General features: G+C 37.9%; 1 protein-coding gene across 3 annotated transcripts in view; it reads left to right on the top strand.

Annotated features, from left to right (window-relative positions):
* The window catches only part of mhc1b.L (major histocompatibility complex nonclassical class Ib L homeolog), a 175,480-nt gene extending 156,595 nt beyond the window's left edge, over window positions 1–18,885 (top strand). The window contains exons 1-6 of one of the 3 annotated variants that reach the window (XM_041571871.1): window positions 2,184–2,294; window positions 8,842–9,099; window positions 10,368–10,649; window positions 12,333–12,614; window positions 16,577–16,672; window positions 18,734–18,885. In XM_041571871.1, coding sequence (XP_041427805.1) covers window positions 2,240–2,294; window positions 8,842–9,099; window positions 10,368–10,649; window positions 12,333–12,614; window positions 16,577–16,672; window positions 18,734–18,777 — 1,017 coding nt within the window. In that variant the 5' untranslated portion in view covers window positions 2,184–2,239 and the 3' untranslated portion in view covers window positions 18,778–18,885. 3 annotated transcript variants of the gene reach the window in all.
* Window positions 18,886–23,858: the final 4,973 nt, after the last annotated feature.

Below are 23,858 nucleotides of genomic sequence, written 5' to 3'. Positions count from 1 at the left end.
AAGATATAAAATCACGTGTTCTTAATTACAATCAAAGGCAAAACATGTATCAATAAAAGCAAGAGTAGCTCAGTTCCTCATTTAATCCCATGGGTGTTAGGGTATTTAATCTTTCAATCCACAGAACCTCCTGTTGTAAAAGTAACCTGTCTTTATCACCACCTCGTCTAGGGAACTTCACAACCTGTAATACCTGCCATCTTAGTTGTTTGCTATTATGGCCAAAAGTTTTAAAGTGTCTGCTCACTGGAGTGACATATTTCATTTTGTCTAAATCGCAATTATCGATTGCCCTCCTGTGTTCACCAATCCGTAGTTTAATTTGTCTTTTTGTTTTCCCCACATATGCCTTCCCACAGGGGCATTTAAGCATATAAATCACCCCTGTTGTGTTGCATGTAGCAAAATCTTTTAACTTAATTTCAAAGGATGATTTATTCTATTCCCCTTTATTATGCTACTGCAACACCGGCAAGACAAACATGGGTATGTGCCCTTTTGTGGTGTGCCAAAGAATATTGGTTGTCGGTCGTCATTTTCTATCATATCAGTCTTAGTCAATTGGTCACCTAGATTTCTAGCTCCCATATTGTTTATCCTTCCTCAAAATCTCCCAATGTCTGTAGACAATTGTCTTAATTTTTTGGGAATGTAAGTTATAATTAGAGACCAATGGTATTTTTTGAAATTTACGTTATCCTTTCAATGGTGGAGAATATAACAAAGAATTTAAATACACAATGTTAATGGACATCAAAGGTGTAACAAATTTTTACCTTAAAAATGATAAACAATCACACTAAGGGGGTTATTTAATAAATCTCAAATTTATCTGGTTGGGCTTTTTGGGGCAAAAACTTAATTTTTTTTTCATTTATTCATACCTCCCAACTGTCCGTTTTTAGAGGGACTGTCCCTCTTTTGACAGATCAACCCACAGTCCCTCATTTGTACTGGAAAGTCCCGATTTTCTCTGCACCGAACAGGCAGAAAAAGAAACAATGTTTCTAACTTAATTGGCTTTTTGCAGAGAGCCCAGAACAGCCACAGCAGCAGATAAGTTACTTTTGTAACAATTTCGAGCTAGGCAAATAAGTAATTGTAACAATATAACATAACAAATCCCTTGGGAGAAGTTAGACTCACAGCTAAAAGGGCAATTCACCTTCATTAGCAAAACTGTAATAACTGAAAAAAACACAGAAAAATGTTCAAACTTTCAGAACCTGCCAAATATTGTAAAATTAACATGGTAATTAGGGGGTGTGGTCACAAAAATGGGTGTGGTCAAACATTTGCCACGATACGAGCAACAACTTTTTTGTCCCTCTTTTTATTTCCAAAATGTTGGGAGGTATAATTTATTATACCCGGATGCAGCTAAAAGCCCTAACCTGAAAATCACCCATCTCAACCCTGTAAAGGTCCTATATGCGTCATTGGAGATGTCCCTACCTCAATTTAAATTTATCATGATCTGCGCTGGGTTTAGTTAAAAAATGCAACTTGAAAAAATTGTGTGATTCGGGAAAGAAGCCCAAAAAAATGGATCTTGTTAATTAATAAGGTCAAGTCGAGCATAGAAGTTTAATCGTGTTTGTTTGTAAAATAAAATGTGAGATATATTCGGATTTTAGTAAAAACCGGCATACATGTAAACACAATTTTTTTCTGAAATATTTGCAGTTTTAGACTGCTAATACCAGACTTTCAGATCAAATAATAGCCAGCAACCCTAGGATTAACTAAATACAGGAAGTTCATAGACAGTGCATAAATAGTTAGAGCAGCTGATACTCTGGTATTCGCAGTTAAACGGTCTAAAATTGCTCATATCTCAAAAACCACAAGAAACTGAGAATTTATGTAAACTGCAAAAGTGCTCAAAGGACAATCATGAGTAGGTTTATGTCAGATCATTTTTGTGGTTTATTCCCTTTAAAAGGAATCATGGAAAACCACATTAAATAGAATGAGGTCCCTGTTTTTGCTTCAGAGCCATAGGATAAAGATTCTTTAGTAGGTGCAGCCTGTCAGTTACACAAAGGGTTAAGTTAGTCTCGTTCTCGGTAGCAGCACTTTTTGTACATTCTGTAACACCCAAAATATAGACAGAGCAGCAGGCCCGCCTCCTGTGTGCTTTCCCTTCTTTTCATTCGACGCAATTTTCATCTCTGTCCAATTACTGCAAAATAACGGATTTCATTGCAAATGAAAGTAGAAGCAAGGACGAGCAAGAATGGCGTGGATTTTATTTCTGTTATTCAGCCTCAATATCTCAGCAGTATATTGTCGTAAGTATTATCCGGTGTTTTCTAACAAGGAATAAGCTAATATACAGCATGCCAGTGAACTAATTAGAAGGAATCAGAATGAACAAAAATCACATGGTTCTTAAACACTAATGAATAACAGTTATAGGATCTATTATCTGGAATGCTCGGGAGCTGGGGGTTTTCTGATAAATGAACTTTCTGTAATTTGGATCAATATAATATACCTCCCAACTGTCCCGTGTTCAAACGGACAGTCTCTCTTTTGACAGCTCAACCTGCAGTCCCTTGTTCGTACTGGAAACTCCCGATTTTTTCCTTTTGTACCTTAAAGGAATACTGTCATGGGAAAAAATTTTTTTCAAAATGAATCAGTTAATAGTGCTGCTCCAGCAGAATTCTAGACTGAAATCCATTTCTCAAAAGAGCAAACAGATTTTTTTATATTCAATTTTGAAATCTGACATGGGGCTAGACATATTGTCAATTTCCCAGCTGCCCCAAGTCATGTGACTTGTGCTCTGATAAACTTCAATGACTCTTTACTGCTGTACTGCAAGTTGGAGTGATATCACCTCCCTCCCTTTTTCCCCCAGCAGCCAAGCAAAAGAACAATGGGAAGGTAACCAGATAGCAGCTCCCTAACACAAGATAACAGCTGCCTGGTAGATCTAAGAACAGCACTCAATAGTAAAAACCCATGTCCCACTGAGACACATTCAGTTACATTGAGAAGGAAAAACAGCAGGCTGCCAGAAAGCATTTCTCTCCTAAAGTGCAGGCACAAGCCACATGACCAGGGGCAGCTGGGAAATTGACAAAATGTCTAGCCCCATATCAGATTTCAAAATTGAATATAAAAAAATCTGTTTGCTCTTTTGAAAAATGGATTTCAGTGCAGAATTCTGCTGGAGCAGCACTATTAACTGATGTGTTTTGAAAAAATCATGTTTTCCCATGACAGTATCCCTTTAATTAGCTTTTGGCAGAGAGCTCAGAAGAGCCACAGCTGCAGATAAGATACATTTGTAACAATTTTGAGATTAACAAATAAGTAATTGTAACAATATAAGATAACAGGTCTCTTGGGAGATGTTAGACTCAGCTTAAAGGGCAATTCACCTTCATTAGCAAAACTGTAATAACTGGAAAAAAAACACAGAAATATGTTCAAACTTTCATAATCTGCCAAATTGTGTCAAATTAACATGGTAATTAGTGGGTGTGGCCATAAAAATGGGTGCGGTCAAATATTTGCCACAATACGCACAACAACTTTTTTGTCCCTCTTTTTATTTCCAAAATGTTGGGAGGTATAATTTATTATACCCCGATGCAGCTAAAAGCCCTAACCTGAAAATCACCCATCTCAACCCTGTCAAGGTCCAGCAAACTGGAAAATGAGGTTCAATGTTGATAAATGCAGGTTATGCACTTTGGCAAAAATAATATAAATGCAAGTTATACACTAAATGGCAGTGTGTTGGGAGTTTCCTTAAATGAGAAGGATCTAGGGGGTTTTGTAGATAACACGTTGTCTAATTCTGGGCAGTGTCATTCTGTGGCTACTAAAGCAAATAAAGTTCTGTCTTGTATAAAAAAGGGCATTAACTCAAGGGATGAAAACATAATTATGTCTCTTTATAGGTCCCTGGTGAGGCCTCATCTGGAGTATGGGGGCAGTTTTGGACTCCAGTCCTTAAGAGGGATATAAATGAGCTGGAGAGAGTGCAGAGACTAAGTGCAACTAAACTGGTTAGAGGGAGGGAAGAGTTAAATTATGAGGGTAGACTGCCAAGGTTGGGGTTGTTTTCTCTGGAAAAAAGGCGCTTGTGAGGGGACATGATTAGACTTTACAAGTACATTAGAGGACATTATAGACAAATAGCAGGGGACCTTTTTACCCATAAAGTGGATCACCGTACCAGAGGCCACCCCTTTAGACTAGAAGAAAAGAACTTTCATTTGAAGCAATGTAGGGGGTTCTTCACAGTCAGGACAGTGAGGTTGTGGAATGCACTGCCGGGTGATGTTGTGATGCTGATTCAGTTAATGACTATAAGAGGGACTTGGATGATTTCTTGGACAGACATAATATCAAAGGCTATTGTGATACTAAACTCTATAGTTAGTATAGGTATAGGTATGGGTATATAGAATTTAATTAAAAGTAGGGAGTGGTGTGTGTATGGATGCTGGGTTTTCATTTGGAGGGGTTGAACTTGATGGACTTTGTCTTTTTTCAACCCAATTTAACTATGTAACTATGTAAGGTCCTATATAAGTCATTGGAGATGTCCCTATCTCAATTTAAATTTATCATGGTCTGCGCTGGGTTTAGCTCAAAAATGCAACTTGAAAAAATTGTGTGATTCGGGAAAGAAGCCCAAAAAATGGATCTTGTTAATTAATAAGGTCAAGTCGAGCATAGAAGTTTAATCGTGTTTGTTTGTAAAATAAAATGTGAGATATATTCGGATTTTAGTAAAAACCGCCATACATGTAAGCACAATTTTTTTCTGAAATATTTGCAGTTTTAGACTGCTAATACCAGACTTTCAGATCAAATAATAGCCAGCAACCCTAGGATTAACTAAATACAGGAAGTTCATAGACAGTGCATAAATAGTTAGAGTAGCTGACACTCTGGTATTCGCAGTTAAACGGTCTAAAATTGCTCATATCTCAAAAACCACTAGAAACAGAGAATTTATGTAAATTGCAAAAGTGCTCAAAGGAGAATCATGAGTAGGTTTATTTCAGATAATTTTTGTGGTTTATTCCCTTTAAAAGGAATCATGGAGACCCACATTAAATAGAATGAGGTCCCTGTTTTTGCTTCAGAGCCATAGGATAAAGATTCTTTAGTAGGTGCAGCCTGTCAGTTACACAAAGGGTTAAGTTAGTCTCGTTCTCGGTAGCAGCACTTTTGTACATTCTGTAACACCCAAAATATAGACAGAGCAACAGGCCCGCCTCCTGTGTGCTTTCCCTTCTTTTCATTCGACGCAATTTTCATCTCTGTACAATTACTGCAAAATAACGGATTTCATTGCAAATGAAAGTGAAAGCAAGGACGAGCAAGAATGGCGTGGATTTTATTTCTGTTATTCAGCCTCAATATCTCAGCAGTATATTGTCGTAAGTATTATCCGGTGTTTTCTAACAAGGAATAAGCTAATATACAGCATGCCAGTGAATTAATTAGAAGGAATCAGAATGAACAAAAATCACATGGTTCTTAAACACTAATGAATAACAGTTATAGGATCTATTATCTGGAATGCTCGGGAGCTGGGGTTTTTCTGATAAATGAACTTTCTGTAATTTGGATCAATATAATATACCTCCCAACTGTCCCGTCTTCAAACGGACAGTCTCTCTTTTGACAGCTCAACCCTGCAGTCCCTCGTTCGTACTGGAAACTCCCGATTTTCTCTGCACTAAACAGCCAGAAAAAGAAACAATGTTTGTACCTTAATTAGCTTTTGTCAGAGAGCCCAGAACAGCCACAGCTGCAGATAAGATACTTTTGTAACAATTTTGAGATGAGCAAATAAGTAATTGTAACAATATAAGATAACAGGTCTCTTGGGAGAAGTTAGACTCACAGCTTAAAGGGCAATTCACCTTCATTAGCAAAACTGTAATAACTGGAAAAAAAAAACACAGAAATATGTTCAAACTTTCATAACTTGGCAAATTTTGTAAAATGAACATGGTAATTAGGGGGTGTGGCCACAAAAATGGGTGTGGTCAAAAAAATTCACTGCGCTTCGCACGGCAACTTTTTGTCCCTCTTTTTATTGGGAGGTATGAATAATACGGTTACCATTTAAACATGAAATAAAGCCAAAGGGATTGTTTTGGCACCAATATAGATTCATGCAGCCTAGTTCCCATCAAGTACAAGCTACTGTTTTATTATTACTTAGGAAAAAGGAATTCATGTTTAAAAATTGGAATCATTTGGAATCAATGGGAGATGATCTGCTCATAATTCAGATATTTCTGCAGGTTTCAGATAACAGCTCTGGGTGAAAACCGGGCCGGTGACAACCCTACATTCAGTAAAGTAAAAATATACAAAGCCTGGATCTATAAATGAATTAAAGCTTCCAATTAATCAGTTCCAGGAGCCATAAAGAACAGCTACAAACAACAACAAATAAAAACCCCAACTAACAATATAAAACTTTACAAGCCTGCAAAACAGTGTTATTAGTTTGGGGTGTTATTTTAGGGCGACATATGATCAGTCCTAGTGAAACTAGAAAGGTATGCAATTTTATAGCTCCAGGAACGGGATAAGTGGAACTTCACTGCATTTATAGATTCAGGTCTTGCATTTTTTAATGAATGCTTAAATCCGGCAAAAATTAGCACTTGCTAAATTGCACACCATTAGTGCCAACTGTCATTTAACTGCTTGTGCAACTGGCAGCTCATCAGACACAAAAGACCTAAGATACATGTAGTCATTGAATTTCCCCAACTGGTGAAACATTCACCAGGGCCTCTACTCCACTATTCTCCTCATCTACAGTCTCTCTTGCTAGCCACCCTCATGGCCTCTTTTTTTTAACTGGAGCTTCAAAGAGATAACTATAGGGACTGTCTGCAGTCTTAGGGCCTTGCCAAATAGAAGTGTTTACTTTCTGGTACCTGGAGTTCTTAATCAGGCCAAAGATCTTCTTCTTCTCATTCCATACCCCTTAAAGGGGACCTGTCACACAAAAAAATTATTCCAAATCCTATTTTATGACGTTAATCAAGCAAAATAAGCTTTAATTTCACTATATAAATTATTTGAGTCTTGTTTCCTTCAGTCTGGGAATTCAAAATTATAACAAGCAGGCAGGAGCCATTTTGTGGACACTATTATTAAGACAAGTCTTGTATCATCTCAGAATCTTGTTTTTGCACCAGAATGGGGGACCTGATGTCCATCCCCATGTCCTGGTTACACAATTAAATGGTGAAGAGAACGGGGGAATGTGGGGAGAGCAGTGACATGTAGGAAGTGCTGAATGGAAAGTGAAAGTAACTGTCTGCCCCACCTCTATGCCTGAGACTAAGACGTAGAGGAGGGGCAGGCAATATTTGATTGACAGCTACAACACCTATGAATGATTTAATAAAAAAAGAATATGGATTTCATGTTTATTTTGAAAAGGACTTTTATTATACAGCTTTTTATGTCTGGGTGAATAGTCCACCTTAAAATACAAAATATATTTCACCTCATTACCGACACTGCTAATGTGGATTATACCCACTGTAATGCCATTAATAACCACCTGGATTGCCGTATTCTTAACCTTGTTAAGCACCATGATCATCTTGTGCATTTACATAAGTATTAGTTCCCACTCAGCTTACAATGCTTGGGGTGCCTTTCCCTGGAGCAAAACCAATTGCTTATTGTTTGCTGTGGGTCTGTAAATGCAGCAATTCAGCCAGGGCATAGCCTATCGGCCCAAATCAGTGGTTCAGTAGAAACTCATCCCCTTAATGAAGGACTTGGTGCCCGAAACGTTGGGGTATTTTCCCAAACATTAACTTGTCTGCCCTAGAAGCTTGAGTGCTGGTTTTTTTTTGGACACTGTGTTTGGTATATACTAAATTATATGTTTTAATCACTCTGTAATTATATGCTTTATTGAACCATTTATTTGCAGGAGGTACATTTATCGCGGATCGAATTGAAAATTTTAATTTTGAATAGTGTAATTCAACTAGGGAATAGTCCAAATTCGATTTAAGTTAAAAAAAAAATTGAAATTGAAATTTCAAAATTTATCATGAACTGTCCCTTTAAGAATTTGAATTCAACTATTCGCCTTCTAAAACCAGCTGAATTGATGTTTTAGCCTATGGAGGACCTCCTACAATTAATTTGGAGCTGTTTGGTGGACTTTTGAAAAAAAAAATTTGGCAATGACTTTTGGAAAGCATTCTTTCTATACTTCATGCTTTAGGAAATAATCGGCAAAGGATCTTTTAAATGGATGCAAACTTCAGCTAAATGACTCCATTGTTAGCCCTGCACTCCTTATTGTATTTACCCTTTCCTTATCCTTTAAATTGGTCATTAACCTAAGCTGGTGTGCAATATTTGCTAAAATACAGAGCAAATACAGGTAGATATTTCAATACAAAAATTTATAGAATTCATAAAATCCTTAAGTGCCACTTATTAAGAGTGGGCAAAGAACAATGAGGAAAAATACATGTAATCTGCTTTGATTATTCTGTATAGTACAATTAGTGCATAATGTACAGCCTGTAATTCCAGTGCCATGTCTGAACTGTCACAAAACTTAGCCCCTGCTCCATGTCTTAGCGCGCACAGAAATTGGTGCAGGTGCCAGATGCAGACGCAGGTGTTAAAAGAAGGATTCCTGTCCCCATAGGACTGTTCTTGGTGCTTAAATCAGAATTAATAGATGCAATGGCATAGCTTAATTAACAGCAGATGGTGGAGTGGCAGGGCAACCATTAACCAGTAAACTACAAATGTATAAAATACAATAAAACCTTAACGCTCATATTTTTGGTGTCCTAGGAAGTCACACTCTACACTTTCATATCACATTGGCATCAGCTCCGATCCCTGGGCTTTCCCAGTATTCCATTATTATGTACATGGATGGAGTGCAGTATGGAAGGTACAACAGTGACATACGTCGTGCTCAGTTCTACTCTGCCTCATTGAACCCACTCTCCGAGCACTTGGACATGCAGACCAAATACGCTCAGGCATTTGAGGTTCGGCAAAGGCACAGGCTGAACTTTCTAATGGGAGTTTTCAATACAACAAACGGTAAATGTTAAATATACTGTCAATGTCATAGGAAATTGATTTTGTATGTTATGGCTGCAGGTTTGACCTTTCTCCTGGGTATACAAGGATATGTTTACAGTGCAAACAAGGTGCCTCTTACATGGCTGACAAGGACAGGAACACACACATTGGACATGTTTAAACATGAAGCCCACACTGTCTCCATTTCAACCTCTCCCTTCCACCCTACCCCTTTCATCTTTATCGCCTCATTTTGTATCTTACTTCTTTTACCTTATCTTCTCCCCAAATATCCTCCTTTTTGATTTTCATCCCTTTTATACAGTATGTTATTTTCTCTTCCTTATTCTGTTTTTCCCCATGATGGACTCTTGTATAGTCTAGTTATACATCTATACACTGGGCATAACCCTACAGTCTCACAACTATGTGTTATGCAGTCTCCACACTAGTTACAAGGGCCGAGAAATAAAGATGCAATCTCTCTGTTGAATTTAGTGTAACCCAGAGCACTTTCCTTTTTTCACACATATGCTCATGATTTGTTGCCCCAACTTCCTGGTAGGTCCTCCTGAGTTTTGTCTGTTCTTGTTCTTTCTCTGTCCCATTGCCAGCAATCCTAATTCCTTCACCTTGAATCGTTGTTTTTATTGTATCTGAAAAGCACCATCTTCTTTTCCTACAGTAGTGCATTCTTCCACCTTATCTCACTCAGGACTTGACAGTAGAACATTTTCTGGGCTTACCCTTGGAGTAAATAGGTATAATATAGTCTGGGAATGGTGTGTGAGAAGGGTTGAGAGCTGTTTATGGATTTTCTAGAGGGCCCAGTACACCCATAATCCCATCATACTGGTGATCATTGCTACCCCACCCCTTACACTGCCTGAAGGGCAGAAACAGATGGAGGTCAGGGCTGGTGAGGGGCTGGTGAGATAACCTGGTGGTACTGCTTGAAGTGCTTATTAATTATAAGCCACACCGGCAGTTCCCCTTGCACTTGTGTGGGTAAGTTATTATGTGGAATGCATATATGTATGAGCATATGGCAACCAATCAAGTGTAACCCACAATTTATTTATGTCTTGTCTTATCTCTATGAATTGTTAGACTAAGAAGAATGTAATCAGATTAAGGTATATTCTTGCAGAAGACCATATGCTCCTGAGGCCCAAAACATTCCCCAAGATATTCGAGTGCAATATGCATACTCAGAATGGAGCAGAAAGAGTTTCTCTACATTTAGCTGTTGTCCAAATGGGCTAAATTGCACATTTCTGTTGCAGGTGATGGACATATCCATGTCTACCAGAGGAAATCTGCCTGTGAGCTGCATGATGATGGCACCATTGGTGGATATCAGGATATTGCCTTTGATGGGAAGGAATTTTTAGTATTTGATAAGGAGACAGCGGTGTACATACCTTCAACACAAGAGGCTGTGATGGTGTCTCATCTATGGAATAAGCACTATGATTCAACTGATAGTAAGATGTTCATCGAAATTGACTGCATCAAGCACATGAAATTGTACCTCCTTTACATATCAAATGACCTGGAGAAGAAAGGTGAGGTCTTAGAGCAATATGTCTTTTTAGAAATATGTTTTGAAGCATTAGTGCACCTTCTGTGTAAATTCCCACAGCTGTATATTTTGTGGGACTACAGCATGGATAAAATTGAACAAACTTGCTTTTTTATTCTATTTGCCACAAAATGTAGTGCTTACCCCTTCATCAGCTTCAGTGCTATCCCATTAGAGGACTTTCTGATACAGAGTTTGTAAGCAAAATGCCAAAATGAGTCATGACTGGCTTTAAAGGACAACTAAAGCCTTATTAAAGAAGTAGCTAGAAATGTTTTACATGATGTTTTGTGCTTCTGTATCAACCCAAGGCAACCACAGCCCTTTAGCAGTAAAAATCTGTGTCTCCAAAGATGCCCCAGTAGCTCCCCATCTTCTTTTCTGCTGATTCACTGCACATGCTCTGTGCTGCTGTCACTTACTGAGCTTAGGGACTCACTCACAATATACAGTACACATAGAATAGAAATGTCACAATATAAAGCTGATTAGTAATTAATACCGATAATTACTACATGGCAGCACAGAAACCAGTGCAATTAGCATCAGAATTTAATAATCAGCAAACCTGTAGCATCAGCTTATATTACAGCCAGGGAAGCTAATTTTCTGCTGGATAATTAGTGACGAGCCCTAAGCTTAGCTTCTCAACAGCCAATCAGAGCCCACTGAGCATGTGACTGTCACAGACACTTTCCAAGATGGTGACCCCCTGTGACAAGTTTGAAGTCCTGGATCATTGCTGCTATTGACAAGCTGAAACTTTAGCCTCGTGCAATAAGTTCAATATATAAAATATGACATTTTTAGCCACATTCATTTTTAGGTTTTAGTTCTCCTTTAAGCAATACTGTACATGCCCTATCTTTTCATCATTCATTTGCAACCAGTAGAATTAATGTCATGAACAAATTCAAGGCCAAGATTGGACATGACAGCAGCCAATAGGAGAAATGATTTTTAAAAGTGTGAGGAAAAGTCGGTGCATGTGTAGTAGCCTAGATCAGTGCTGTCCATTGTCAGGAGGCAATAAAAATGGGCCACATTAGACATATGGGTCTCCAGTTGGACAGCCCTGGACTAGAGAATTAATCATATGCACAAAAGATTAAAAAAAAGTGGGCACAGATCAATGGAAGCTGAACCCACCCATCCAGGAGGTCCCGTTAATTCCTAAATGAGGGGGAATTCAGATTGTTTTCTTGCCTGTCTGCCAAACTGGGTTTCCAAACATCCTGGAATAACACATTTTTCTTAGACAAAGCAACTAACACTCCAGAATTAACATAGCAAACATACACCCTCATTTATAAACCAACATGTTTAAGCAATGGAGTCCTTAGGGCCCATCCATAGGGCACTCAAAGTTAAGTCATTTGTGGTTTTCGTTCAATGTTCAAGATTAAAAAAGAAGGTGCATGTTTAGTGATACATGCACAATAGGATAGGTTGTATGTTACATCTCACAAATATTTTAGCTGAAATTTACAGGCTGTGGGTATACTTTTGGGTTAATAAAAGATTTATTCGAGATCATAGGGGCAACAAATATGTGGGCAATATCATTTACAAATGGACTTAGTGGTCCTTTAAAACTCATCTTCTTTATTTGCAGCTAAATTAGTTATTTTAAAAGGATTTTGAGTTTGTTCTGTTTTCCTGCCAGTTCCTCCAAATGTGAAGATTTCCAGCTCAGAGTCAGAGAGTGGAACCAAACTGCACTGCTTGGTGTATGGGTTCTACCCCCGAGATGTGGAAGTGAAGTGGATAAAGAATGAGACAGATGAGATTTACTCCGAGGAATCAGCAGAGATCCGGCCAAACCCTGATGGCACCTATCAGATCAGAGTCAGTGTGGAGGTAACACCAGAGGAGGGCGCCACTTACTCCTGCCATGTGGATCACAGCAGTTTGGAGAATATCTTGGTTGTCCCCTTTGTTCCCGTTGGTGAGTGATGGGTATAAGAGAAAAATATTAAACTAAACCCACAATATGTGAGATGCCTAGTGGCCTAGTTATTTCAGTTCACCTCTGAAGTTTGTTTCGCCAGCATTGAAGTTGATTTTGTATGGATAGCATAATATATGTTATATGATAGGTGTATAGATAGATGATAGAAATTGATTCTAAATATAAATAAATGAAGAATGATAATGCCATTATCTATAGAAATAACCTTATACACATGTATGGGATCCAAAGGGTTAACTTTCTTATGCTGCTCAGAATGTTCTCAATATTCCTCATTGGCCCAGTTGTCTCATTGAACATGTTCTATCTCTCTCTTTCTTGATGTCATCATAACAAGAGGTCAGGTATGTAACTGTAAAAGCAGCAGACCCCATGGTCGTGGGTTGGGGAGGCAAACTGTGGGGTCTGCTGCACTGAAATCATCGCTCCCCAGCCTCAGTTGCAGGGTAGTGGGCAGGTGCACACACAAGAAGGTAGATAGGAAAGGGGGCAGGCCCCTCTGAATTTTTATTTTGGCTGATCTACCACAGGGCTTAAGGCTGAGATAGGTCTCAGTACAGAAGAGTAAACCTCTAGCTAGCCATTCCTTAGTGACGCTGGAGTCCAGGCTGCCCTAGTGAGCAAGTAACAGATGAATATCATATAATTAGGTTTGCCACTTTTTCTATAAAAAAAATTACCAGTTTTCCTACATTTCTATTAGGGTTGCAGCTGCCTTTTTAAGTACAATTTGGATTCAACCAAATCCAAGTGCCTGTTTGAACCGATCCGAACCCTTAAAGGAATTGTTCAGTGAAAAAATAAAAATTGGGTAAATAGATAGACTGTGCAAAATAAAAAAAAATGTATCTAATATAGTTAGTGAGCCAAAAATGTAATGTATAAAGGCTGGAGTGACTGGATGTGTAACATAATAGCCAGAACACTACTTCCTGCTTTTCAGCTCTCTTAGTTTCCACTGATTGGTTACCAGGCAGTAACCAATCAGAGACTTGAAGGGGGCACATGGGCCATAACTTTTGCTTTTGAATCTGAGCTGAATGCTGAGGGTCAATTGCAAACTCACTGAACAGTTATGTCCCATGTGGCCCCCCTTATAGTCACTGACTAACTCAGAGTTAGAGAGCTGAAAAGCAGGAAGTAGTGTTCTGGCTATTATAATTACAAAAAATGTGCAATGAGGTGCCTTGACATGGCACGTGAGCTTACATATTTTGGCCGAAGTGTGGTACTAACACCTGATTTTTTTGTGATTACTTTTTAAAGGCAAATCGAGCGCTGGCAAATTTTCTCTTTATCTTTGTGTACAAATAGTGGCTTTTTATCATTTTTCTGGGCAGCTGGTCAACTCCAGAATGTGGGTTAGACCGAGTGATGGGACAATGATGTCTACAGCAGCTCGTCAACGCCACAGCCTGAGTTAGACTCAAACACTGACGATTTCTTTCTGTGTTCTGGCTATTATGATCCTCCAGTCACTCCAGCCTTTATACGTTACATTTTTGCCTAACTAACTATATTAAAAACATTTTTATTTTGCACAGCCTATCTATTTACCCAGTTTTTATTTTTACACTGAACTGTTCCTTTAAAATAATTTGACTTTTATTCACATGAACAAGGAACACACTTGCTCTAATTTGCATTCTCAAATTAAAGTACAGATTGGAATTTCGGCCCAATCCTTCCTTAAAGATTCAGGTTTTGGCCAAATCCCAAAATATTGAGTTCAGGGCTTCCCTAATTTTTATTCTCTGTTAATAACATTGCACAATCGTAAAGCACTGTGGCGTCAATCCTGCCTCCATGTTGGTTGGGTGTGGGAGTACTTCATATATTGCCTGATATAGTCTTGCTGAATCCATGGCCTAAATCAATAATGGGGGACTTGTTATGGATACAAGTTGCCAGTGCCTCAGGCTTCTCCCACTCCCTGCTCCCCGGCCACTTATTCTATCTAGACTGGTGCAGCAGTGAAGCAGGATATTTCCAATATGTTCTAGCTCCCCTCACCTCGAAATTCAAATAAAAAAAGACCAACCAAAATTTATTAAAAAAAAAAAATCAAATATTTTAACTTCGGCCGAATAGGCTGTATTCAACCGTTCAATTCGAATTCTGATTGTTTTCGATCAAATTTGAAACAAAGTATTTTCGAAAAAACTTTGACTTTTCAAAGTCCACCAAATGACTCCAAATGGGTTCTAGGAGGTCCCCCATAGACTAAAACAGCAATTCGGCATATTTTAGATGGCGAATAATTGAAGTAGAATTTTTAAAGGGACTGTACATGATAAATTTCGATATTTGAATTTCAAAATTTTTTGTTTCGAATTTGGACTATTCCCTAGTTGAAGTACACTAAAATTACCTCGAAATTAGAATTTAAAGATTTTAATTTTTACTTCGACCCTTGATAAATCTGCCCCTTAAAGTATGAAGATACAAATTAAGGAAAGATCCATATCCGGAAGACCCCAGATCCAGAGCATTCTGGATAACAGGTCCCAAACCGTACACAAATTTCAGTGAGCATCATTTATAAGGATATCATTTAAAAGATATTCATGGCTCTTGTATAATTATATTACTAGTGTAAATTCCAGGTTATAGGTAAGTATAGAGAAAATAGAAATGGCAGTACTGTGAGCAGTAAAGAAAAAGTCAGTGATTTCTAAAAATCTAGAATTTAAAAAAAAACACACATTTTTTATGCCCCGAGGCTGGAAAAGTAAATCCGGCATCTCAGACCAGCTAAGGGTTGCCTATAAGTCAATGAGGAGAAGTCACAAAGATTTTTTTTATCTGCTCTCAGTTCATAAGATTCAGATTTTTTCGCGAAAACACAATTTTCGGGAAAGTGTATTAATAAATAAGCCGAAAAAAAACCCGTGTGGATTTGCTCTGGGTTTTTTTTTTCAGAAAATGTTGAGATAAATGGGCCTCACAAACAGAATTCAGTGGATATTTCCTCACTGCCAGATCTTTTATCAGTAATCATCCCACCCCCAAGGGGGCCCAGTTATTAGCCCATTGGTCTTCTGCCCTCCAACAGGATGTGACCCTACCAACAAGTATACAGTAATGTGGCCCCAAGCACTATTGTTCTACCCAATACATGCTCTATTATACTAAAATCAATTATCTGTCCAAATGCAATCTTTCTCTAGTCCACCAGTGTGTTTACATTCTCTCCTCTATGTGTATATTAAGGCTACCTGTGAATGTTTGACATTTGCACTAGAATTTTAAGTCACTGGGTATAGCTCAATCCATTTTGTTTAGCAATATTTGCATTGTGTTTATTCATTTTAGACTTAAAAAGATAAGATATACCTGTGAATAATTTCAGTGCTTTAGATGTTCATTTTCCTAATATGTTGTTTTCTCATCAATTTAAAGGAAAACTACACCCCTGACAAATGTGGGGGTCTCTATACAAATATATTGCATAAAATGGCTCTTATGTAAAACCCTCCTTCAGGTGAATAAACCAATTTCATAATAATATACTTTTTTTAGAAGTATGTGCCTTGGGTAATCCCCCTTGGGATCCTATGATTCGCATTGCACACAAACAAACCAAACATGTTAGGTAAACATGAGCCAATGTGTCTGTCTTTTATTCCCACACTGTTACAATTAGAGCTGCAGTATTTCTGGTCAGGTGATCTCAGAGGCAGCACACAGACCATCACAAAATGGTGGCTCAAGGCAAGAGATGTAAAAGGGCAATTTTTACTTAAATATATATTCCAGTTTGGTAAGATTCTGTAATATGCCACTTAATATGATATAAACTGTTGCTTGAGCATTCATTTTGGGGGTAAAGTTTTCCTTTAAGGTGACTCATTAAACAACTATCTATGTATAGGTTTCTATTTCAATATCCTCCGCTTACATTTGGTGACTTTTTCTTTTCTATTCCCAATAAACAGAATCCAACAAAAAAAACATTTTGTATATCATCATCCCTGTTGGTTCAGCATTACTCGTCCTCCTGATTGTCCTGGGTGTGTTTATATACAGAAAAGGTATTTATTTAAATCTTAAAGTATTTTTATATTGGATATAGAGCTTAGTTTTGCTCGAGAAAATCAGTTTAAGAGTACAGCATGGTGTTACACTTGGCCCCAGTCCTTAGGCTTGTGGGGGGATAGATCGGAAGGAAGAGCTCAACCCAAACCCTCCTGTGACCTGGCAAACTTGTGCAGAAGTCAACCCAAATCCACCTGACCTGTGAATAAACCCACTTGATTTGGACTGGCCTGCACATCAATAGTACAGTCATATGACTTTACAAGGTCAGGTTGGGTTTGGTGGAAGAACTAGGGTTCGGAGGTTAGGCACAATGTATACAGACAAAATGCACACTATAAATATGCATATTTGCTGCATGTGCAGATTTTTCCTGTACCTACAATGTACCCTACTTCTATCTAGCATAAGTAATACTAAAACAACTGGACTTGCTGAAGAATCATTGAAGACGTTTCACTACTCATCCGAGCAGCTTCTTCAGTTCAACTGACTGGTGTGGGAAGTCCTCGTCATATAAACTCTTCCACTAATCCAATCACAATGGCACATTGTAACTCTTCAAAGTGGCACCATCTGAAACTCACAGAGATTGTGAATGCTTTGGAGTTAAGGTGGCCATACACGGAGAGATCTGCTCGTTTAGCGATCGTGGGCCCTAGGGCCTAACGATCGGATCCTAACGAATAGTAATGGGCGGTCGGATCGCAGGACCGCATCAACGAATAGATGAGAGCGCGATCCGGCGTGATTTTTCGTCCCATTCGATCGAGATCCGGCCGACTTTCGGCCAGATCTCGATCGGTGAAGCCCGTCAGGGGGCCCCATACACGGGCCAATTAGCTGCCGACACGGTCTGTCAGCAGCTTTTATCGGCCCGTGTATGGCCACCTTACCTGTGATAGGATTACAAATGTGTCATGCAACTCCTAGAAACAGGTGTTACTTGTGAGAGTTGAATGAACCTGGAGGCAGAAAGATATACTCCTTTGAAGGTAACAATGTCCAAATCTTGGATAAATAAGACCGCTGGTTTGAAAGAGGCTTGAAAGAGGCAATTCATGTCAAGATGGAGAAACCATCCCTGAACAGAGGCGGGGGCCTTCAACGCCACCTGTCTGCTACATACAATCTGTACTCCAGCGGACTTCCCACACAACTGAAGAAGCTGCTCGGATGAGTAGGGAAACCTCTTCAATGATTACTCAGCAAGTCCAGTTGTTTTAGAATTACTTATACTAGATATACCATGACCTGGATGATTGAAAATCTTCATAGTCATACCCTACCTCTACTCCTCAATTATAAGTATATGTGTTCAAACTATAAATATGCTCTTGCACCATTAGAGGTTTAAAAAAATCACATATTAAAAATCGCTAGTCCCCCCAAAAAAGCCCAATGCCTTTCATGCTTACCCAACATTATGAGTCTTGATATGTTTAAATAAATGTGATTTTTTAAACTTTAATGGTGCAAGAGCATAGTTATGGTTTAATTATTAGCTATTTTGGTCACTAGAGGGCCTCTTTGCACAATCTTTGTTCTCATTGTAGTATACTATAATGTTCTGTCGCCAGGGTTTCCTTTTTTGTTACATGCTAATAATGTGCTTAAGCAGGCATTGGATACACATACAAGCACAATAAAATGGCCAGTGTGCTTATATCTTCTTTTAAAGGCTCTGCATTAGGAACAAGGTGTCGTTAATCATATGTACATGACTTCCCTGTACTTTGCATGCCTTATGTGACATTTAAAGGCTGATTCACCAAAATTCAGTTTTCCCTTGTGCAAATTTGAGTGAAAATAGGCAAGTTACAACAAAATAAAAAATTCCAACATGTGATGTGTGACTTATATTTACTGGGGTTTTTTTTGCATGCATTAGCCTACAAAAGAAGGGGAATTATATTGTAAGCCAGCACCCTGTAAATGTACACTATGCTTTATTAATAATTAGGTTTTAATTATTCAAAGGTTAATCTGACTAAGTATATACATTCATCCATAGAAGTGCTATATATTAATGAATCATGATTTTTGTTTTGTTTCAGTTCCCAGTGGCCATCAGAGTGTGAGCACAGAGGACGGAGACTGAAATTCCAAATACACTCCTCTACTATGATTTGATGTACAGTAATAAATGCCTTTGGATATGTGTTTGTAATGCTCCTCTGACAATAAAATAATGATATTAACAATAGAATAATGAGAACACCCTATTCCATGACGGGTAATGGCTGGTATTTAGGACTATTAATTTAAATTAAAGATCAAGACCCCTCGTCCTGGTACTTACAAAGGCCAGACCTAAGGCAGATAAAGGGGAAGGGAATGTTGATGATAGTGGTCTCAGGTAATCATACAATGACATGCTGACCAAAGATCAAGACTCTGCAGACAGAAGTCAAACAACAGTGAGATACAGAAGTGTTGCTTCAGAACTGCAAACACCCATCCTGTCTCAAACTAGCAGACATAGATTTTATGGTTTGTGTATATTGGAATCAGGGAAACATAAAATGATGTAACAGGTGTTGCAATATTTACTATAGTAAGCTTACGTGCCTTCTAATATAGAAGGAGGGCTTCTAACCATGTATGGTATTTCCATGTACCCTTTGCTCTTATGGTAAATGCTCTGTAAAAAGGTATAAAAGCTTGTTGTAAGAGGAGTGTCTTTGGGAAGTTCTCCTGTCACACTTAAGTACTACACTGTGGTGTGATTGTGACAACTTCCTACGCAAAACTCTTGTCTTGTTTGTCTTTGTCTAATAACTAACCTCACTTATTTGAATAGCCTTTTCTCTGAATTTTGCTTTTATAAATGAGGTCTGAGTAATAAAAATACCAACATATATGGTGACCCCGACGTGATAGTAGTGCCAGTGATCCAAGAGGGACACTGATGAAAGTATAAGCCGGTTGTTGGATGACCGATGAAGTGAGCCAGTGGTCTAAAGAGACATTAATGTAAGTAATCCTACAGAAGACTCCATGAAGTGAGTACATGTTTTCTTCTTTCTTTCTTCCTTGTTTCTTGTTTTGTCAACTGTTGTTTTCGTTTCATGATAGGAGTATGCTTTTTTCCTTACCCTTTTTTTGTTCTTTGTCCGTATCTTATTCCTTATCATGAAAAGGTTGACTAGTCTAAAAACATCTTGAAATAGAAATTACACGTGTTTGCTGATAAATGAAAAGGATCCCTGATTGTTGTATTGTATGCTTGAGGTTGAAACTGGATTCCACTCCTGGAATCAGCCTGGTGCGTGAATAAATGTAGTATAATTTGTAATTTTGTAAATTTTGCCCATAAGGGATTCGTGGCTCTTTCATAGAGTCTGTTCGCAGTTCAGGAATTCTGTGCGTTTCCTGTTTAGAGGGCGACCTAACAGGCCAGAGTGTGGAAAACTAGCTTTTCTAAAGGGAATTCTTTTAGTTTGTGGAGTGTGAAAAACATTTTTCTGCAGGTGACTCGAGTCTATATGTATGTTTGTCTCCCCTGTCTCTTTTTATAAACTAATGTTAATAGCTTGCTGCTATGTTTTTTTGAATCCTTACATTGTATATAGGTTGTAGCTTAAGGGGCCGATTCATGAAGCTCGAGTGAAGGATTCGAATTGAAAAAACTTCGAATTTCGAAGTGTTTTTTGGGCTACTTCGACCATCGAATGGGCTTCTAACCATGTATGGTATTTCCATGTACCCTTTGCTCTTATGGTAAATGCTCTGTAAAAAGGTATAAAAGCTTGTTGTAAGAGGAGTGTCTTTGGGAAGTTCTCCTGTCACACTTAAGTACTACACTGTGGTGTGATTGTGACAACTTCCTACGCAAAACTCTTGTCTTGTTTGTCTTTGTCTAATAACTAACCTCACTTATTTGAATAGCCTTTTCTCTGAATTTTGCTTTTATAAATGAGGTCTGAGTAATAAAAATACCAACATATATGGTGACCCCGACGTGATAGTAGTGCCAGTGATCCAAGAGGGACACTGATGAAAGTATAAGCCGGTTGTTGGATGACCGATGAAGTGAGCCAGTGGTCTAAAGAGACATTAATGTAAGTAATCCTACAGAAGACTCCATGAAGTGAGTACATGTTTTCTTCTTTCTTTCTTCCTTGTTTCTTGTTTTGTCAACTGTTGTTTTCGTTTCATGATAGGAGTATGCTTTTTTCCTTACCCTTTTTTTGTTCTTTGTCCGTATCTTATTCCTTATCATGAAAAGGTTGACTAGTCTAAAAACATCTTGAAATAGAAATTACACGTGTTTGCTGATAAATGAAAAGGATCCCTGATTGTTGTATTGTATGCTTGAGGTTGAAACTGGATTCCACTCCTGGAATCAGCCTGGTGCGTGAATAAATGTAGTATAATTTGTAATTTTGTAAATTTTGCCCATAAGGGATTCGTGGCTCTTTCATAGAGTCTGTTCGCAGTTCAGGAATTCTGTGCGTTTCCTGTTTAGAGGGCGACCTAACAGGCCAGAGTGTGGAAAACTAGCTTTTCTAAAGGGAATTCTTTTAGTTTGTGGAGTGTGAAAAACATTTTTCTGCAGGTGACTCGAGTCTATATGTATGTTTGTCTCCCCTGTCTCTTTTTATAAACTAATGTTAATAGCTTGCTGCTATGTTTTTTTGAATCCTTACATTGTATATAGGTTGTAGCTTAAGGGGCCGATTCATGAAGCTCGAGTGAAGGATTCGAATTGAAAAAACTTCGAATTTCGAAGTGTTTTTTGGGCTACTTCGACCATCGAATGGGCTACTTCGACCTTCGACTACGACTTCGAACTAAAAATCGTTCGACTATTCGACCATTCGATAATCGAAGTACTATCTCTTTAAAAAAAAAATTCGACCCCCTACTTTGGCAGCTAAAAGCTACCGAAGTCAATGTTAGCCTATGGGGAAAGTCCCCATGGGCTTGCCTATGTTTTTTTGATCGAAGGATATTCCTTTGATCGTTGGATTAAAATCCTTCGAATCGTTCGATTCGAAGGATTTAATCGTTCGATCGAAGGAATTATCCTTCGATCGTTCGATCGTAGGATTTGCGCTAAATGCTTCGACTTCAATATTCGAAGTCAAAGGATTTTAGTTCCTAGTCGAATATCGAGGGTTATCGAGGGATGCTCAAGAGCAATTAAATGCCATCCTAAATATGCCTATTGGCAACTCTGTATTTTTGTTTCTGGATCTCCTAACTCTGGAACTTTTGACCCACATGAAGGTAAACTTGATGCAGTTTGGACACATACCCAATTTACTCTTTGGTACAGGTTAACTCTTTTGATTATTCTTCAGATGTGAATCTATTGTTTCATGTCTTTGTTATTAAATATTGTTGTGCTGCAGTTGCAACTCAACAAGAAGGGAGTATTGTATTGTGGGTTCTGCTGTTGTTACTATTTTTGCATTAATTGAATACATTTTCAGTTCATGAGAGTGCAGCATATGTGCTTGTGCCGCTGCTGCAGTAGAGAAAAAAAATCATCTATGCTAAATGTGTTAAGATACAAGAGGGGATTTGTTAAATGTATTTCCTAGTAATGATTGATCCATATTTGTTCTGTTATAAGAAGGAAACATCACAGGTTGTATTTGAAAGTTTACACAATGAAATTTTCCCTAGACACGGTATTCCCCAGTTGATTGTCTTGGACAATGGAAGTCATAAAAATAACCTATTAAACTCTGAGAGATATTTGCAAATTACACTGATATTAAGTGGAGTTATGTGTCTTTGTATCATCCCACTTCCAACAACACAATTACTGGCAGCATTTGGTTGGATTTACTCCCAGCTGTCCTGTCAATTCTCTGCAACAATCCTATCAGGTGTTGTGGACTATCTCCATTTGAATTAACCACAAGAAAACAAACGTCCTTCACACATATCATAAATGTACAACCACTTCTCATTACTGACAGTTTGTACAGCTTCATTAGAAATCTTTAGCTAACACACTTGGTTACGCAGGTCAGTATTTCGAGAGCACCAGATATTGTCACATTTTCTTTTTGATTCCAGGTTGGTGATCTGATTTACAAGCAAAACTACATCAGTAGCTGTTGAGATTATCCACTATATCTCAATCATTTTTAAATAGAGCAGCTATCATTTATCATAGCACACACTGAAGGAAATTCTGCATGCATACAAAAGCAGTTTGTCATTCATATCTGTGATATTGGATTATGAACTCTTAAAACTGTACAAAACTACTGCATTATTTCTTCATATGCCTATCCACAGCCATGATGAACTGATGGACTGATACTGAAGCTGGTTATTTTTAGTTTTAGTTTCATACAGTATTGAATATGCTATAGTTAAATTGTGTGAAATTGACAAATAAAATGGAAGTGTGATAATGAAGTGGTTTCTCTGTATGTTTAGTTATAGATCAGTTATAAAAACAACAAAGGTTAAATTGTGTTCATAGCTATGAATATAGTGGTTATCCAAATAAATAAAACAGCCATATAGACAAGGTTTTAGAGATGCAACAAAAAATATAATATTTCTAAAGAAGGGTTCAGTTATTTCAGATGATTAGTTAAAATTTAACTGGGAGTTTCTTTAGGTCTATCCTAATCATCCTAGTATTGGTACTTAGTCTATATTTACTTGTAAGAATTATGCTTTAGGTCATAAGTCACTGTATCTCCAGTTTCTGAGCTCATTTGATTTTTTGATTTCCATATATAAGGTAAAGCTTATATTAGCTAGATATGGGGGAGGTTTGAAGAAAACAAAGAAAAAACAAAAAAAGACCTGTTTAAAGTTGCATTATGATCTATATTATGCATTATCATTAAAATCATGTTGTGTTCACACGCAAATATTTTAAAGTATCATATGCTTAGAATTATATATATATATATATATATATATATATATATATATATATATATATATATATATATATATGTTATACATGTTGCACCTATATACTTACATATATACTCATTATTGTAAGTTTCCTTGTTACCAACATCACTTTCCTGGAGCATGAAGTACAGTTGAACCCCTAGCTCACTGCTCTATTTCATAACCAGTTTCAGTACTTCTGTACTTGTGCACTATAGCTCACAGGCAACTGTCTTAATTATAACAAGCCTCCCTCGTTCTCAGGGGCCCCCTCTTACCATATGCTAATATGAGGCATACAGA

This window comes from Xenopus laevis, chromosome 8L (assembly GCF_017654675.1).
Source record: "Xenopus laevis strain J_2021 chromosome 8L, Xenopus_laevis_v10.1, whole genome shotgun sequence".
NCBI classification, from domain to species: Eukaryota; Metazoa; Chordata; class Amphibia; order Anura; family Pipidae; genus Xenopus; species Xenopus laevis.
This window is presented reverse-complemented; position numbering and strand designations above follow the sequence as displayed.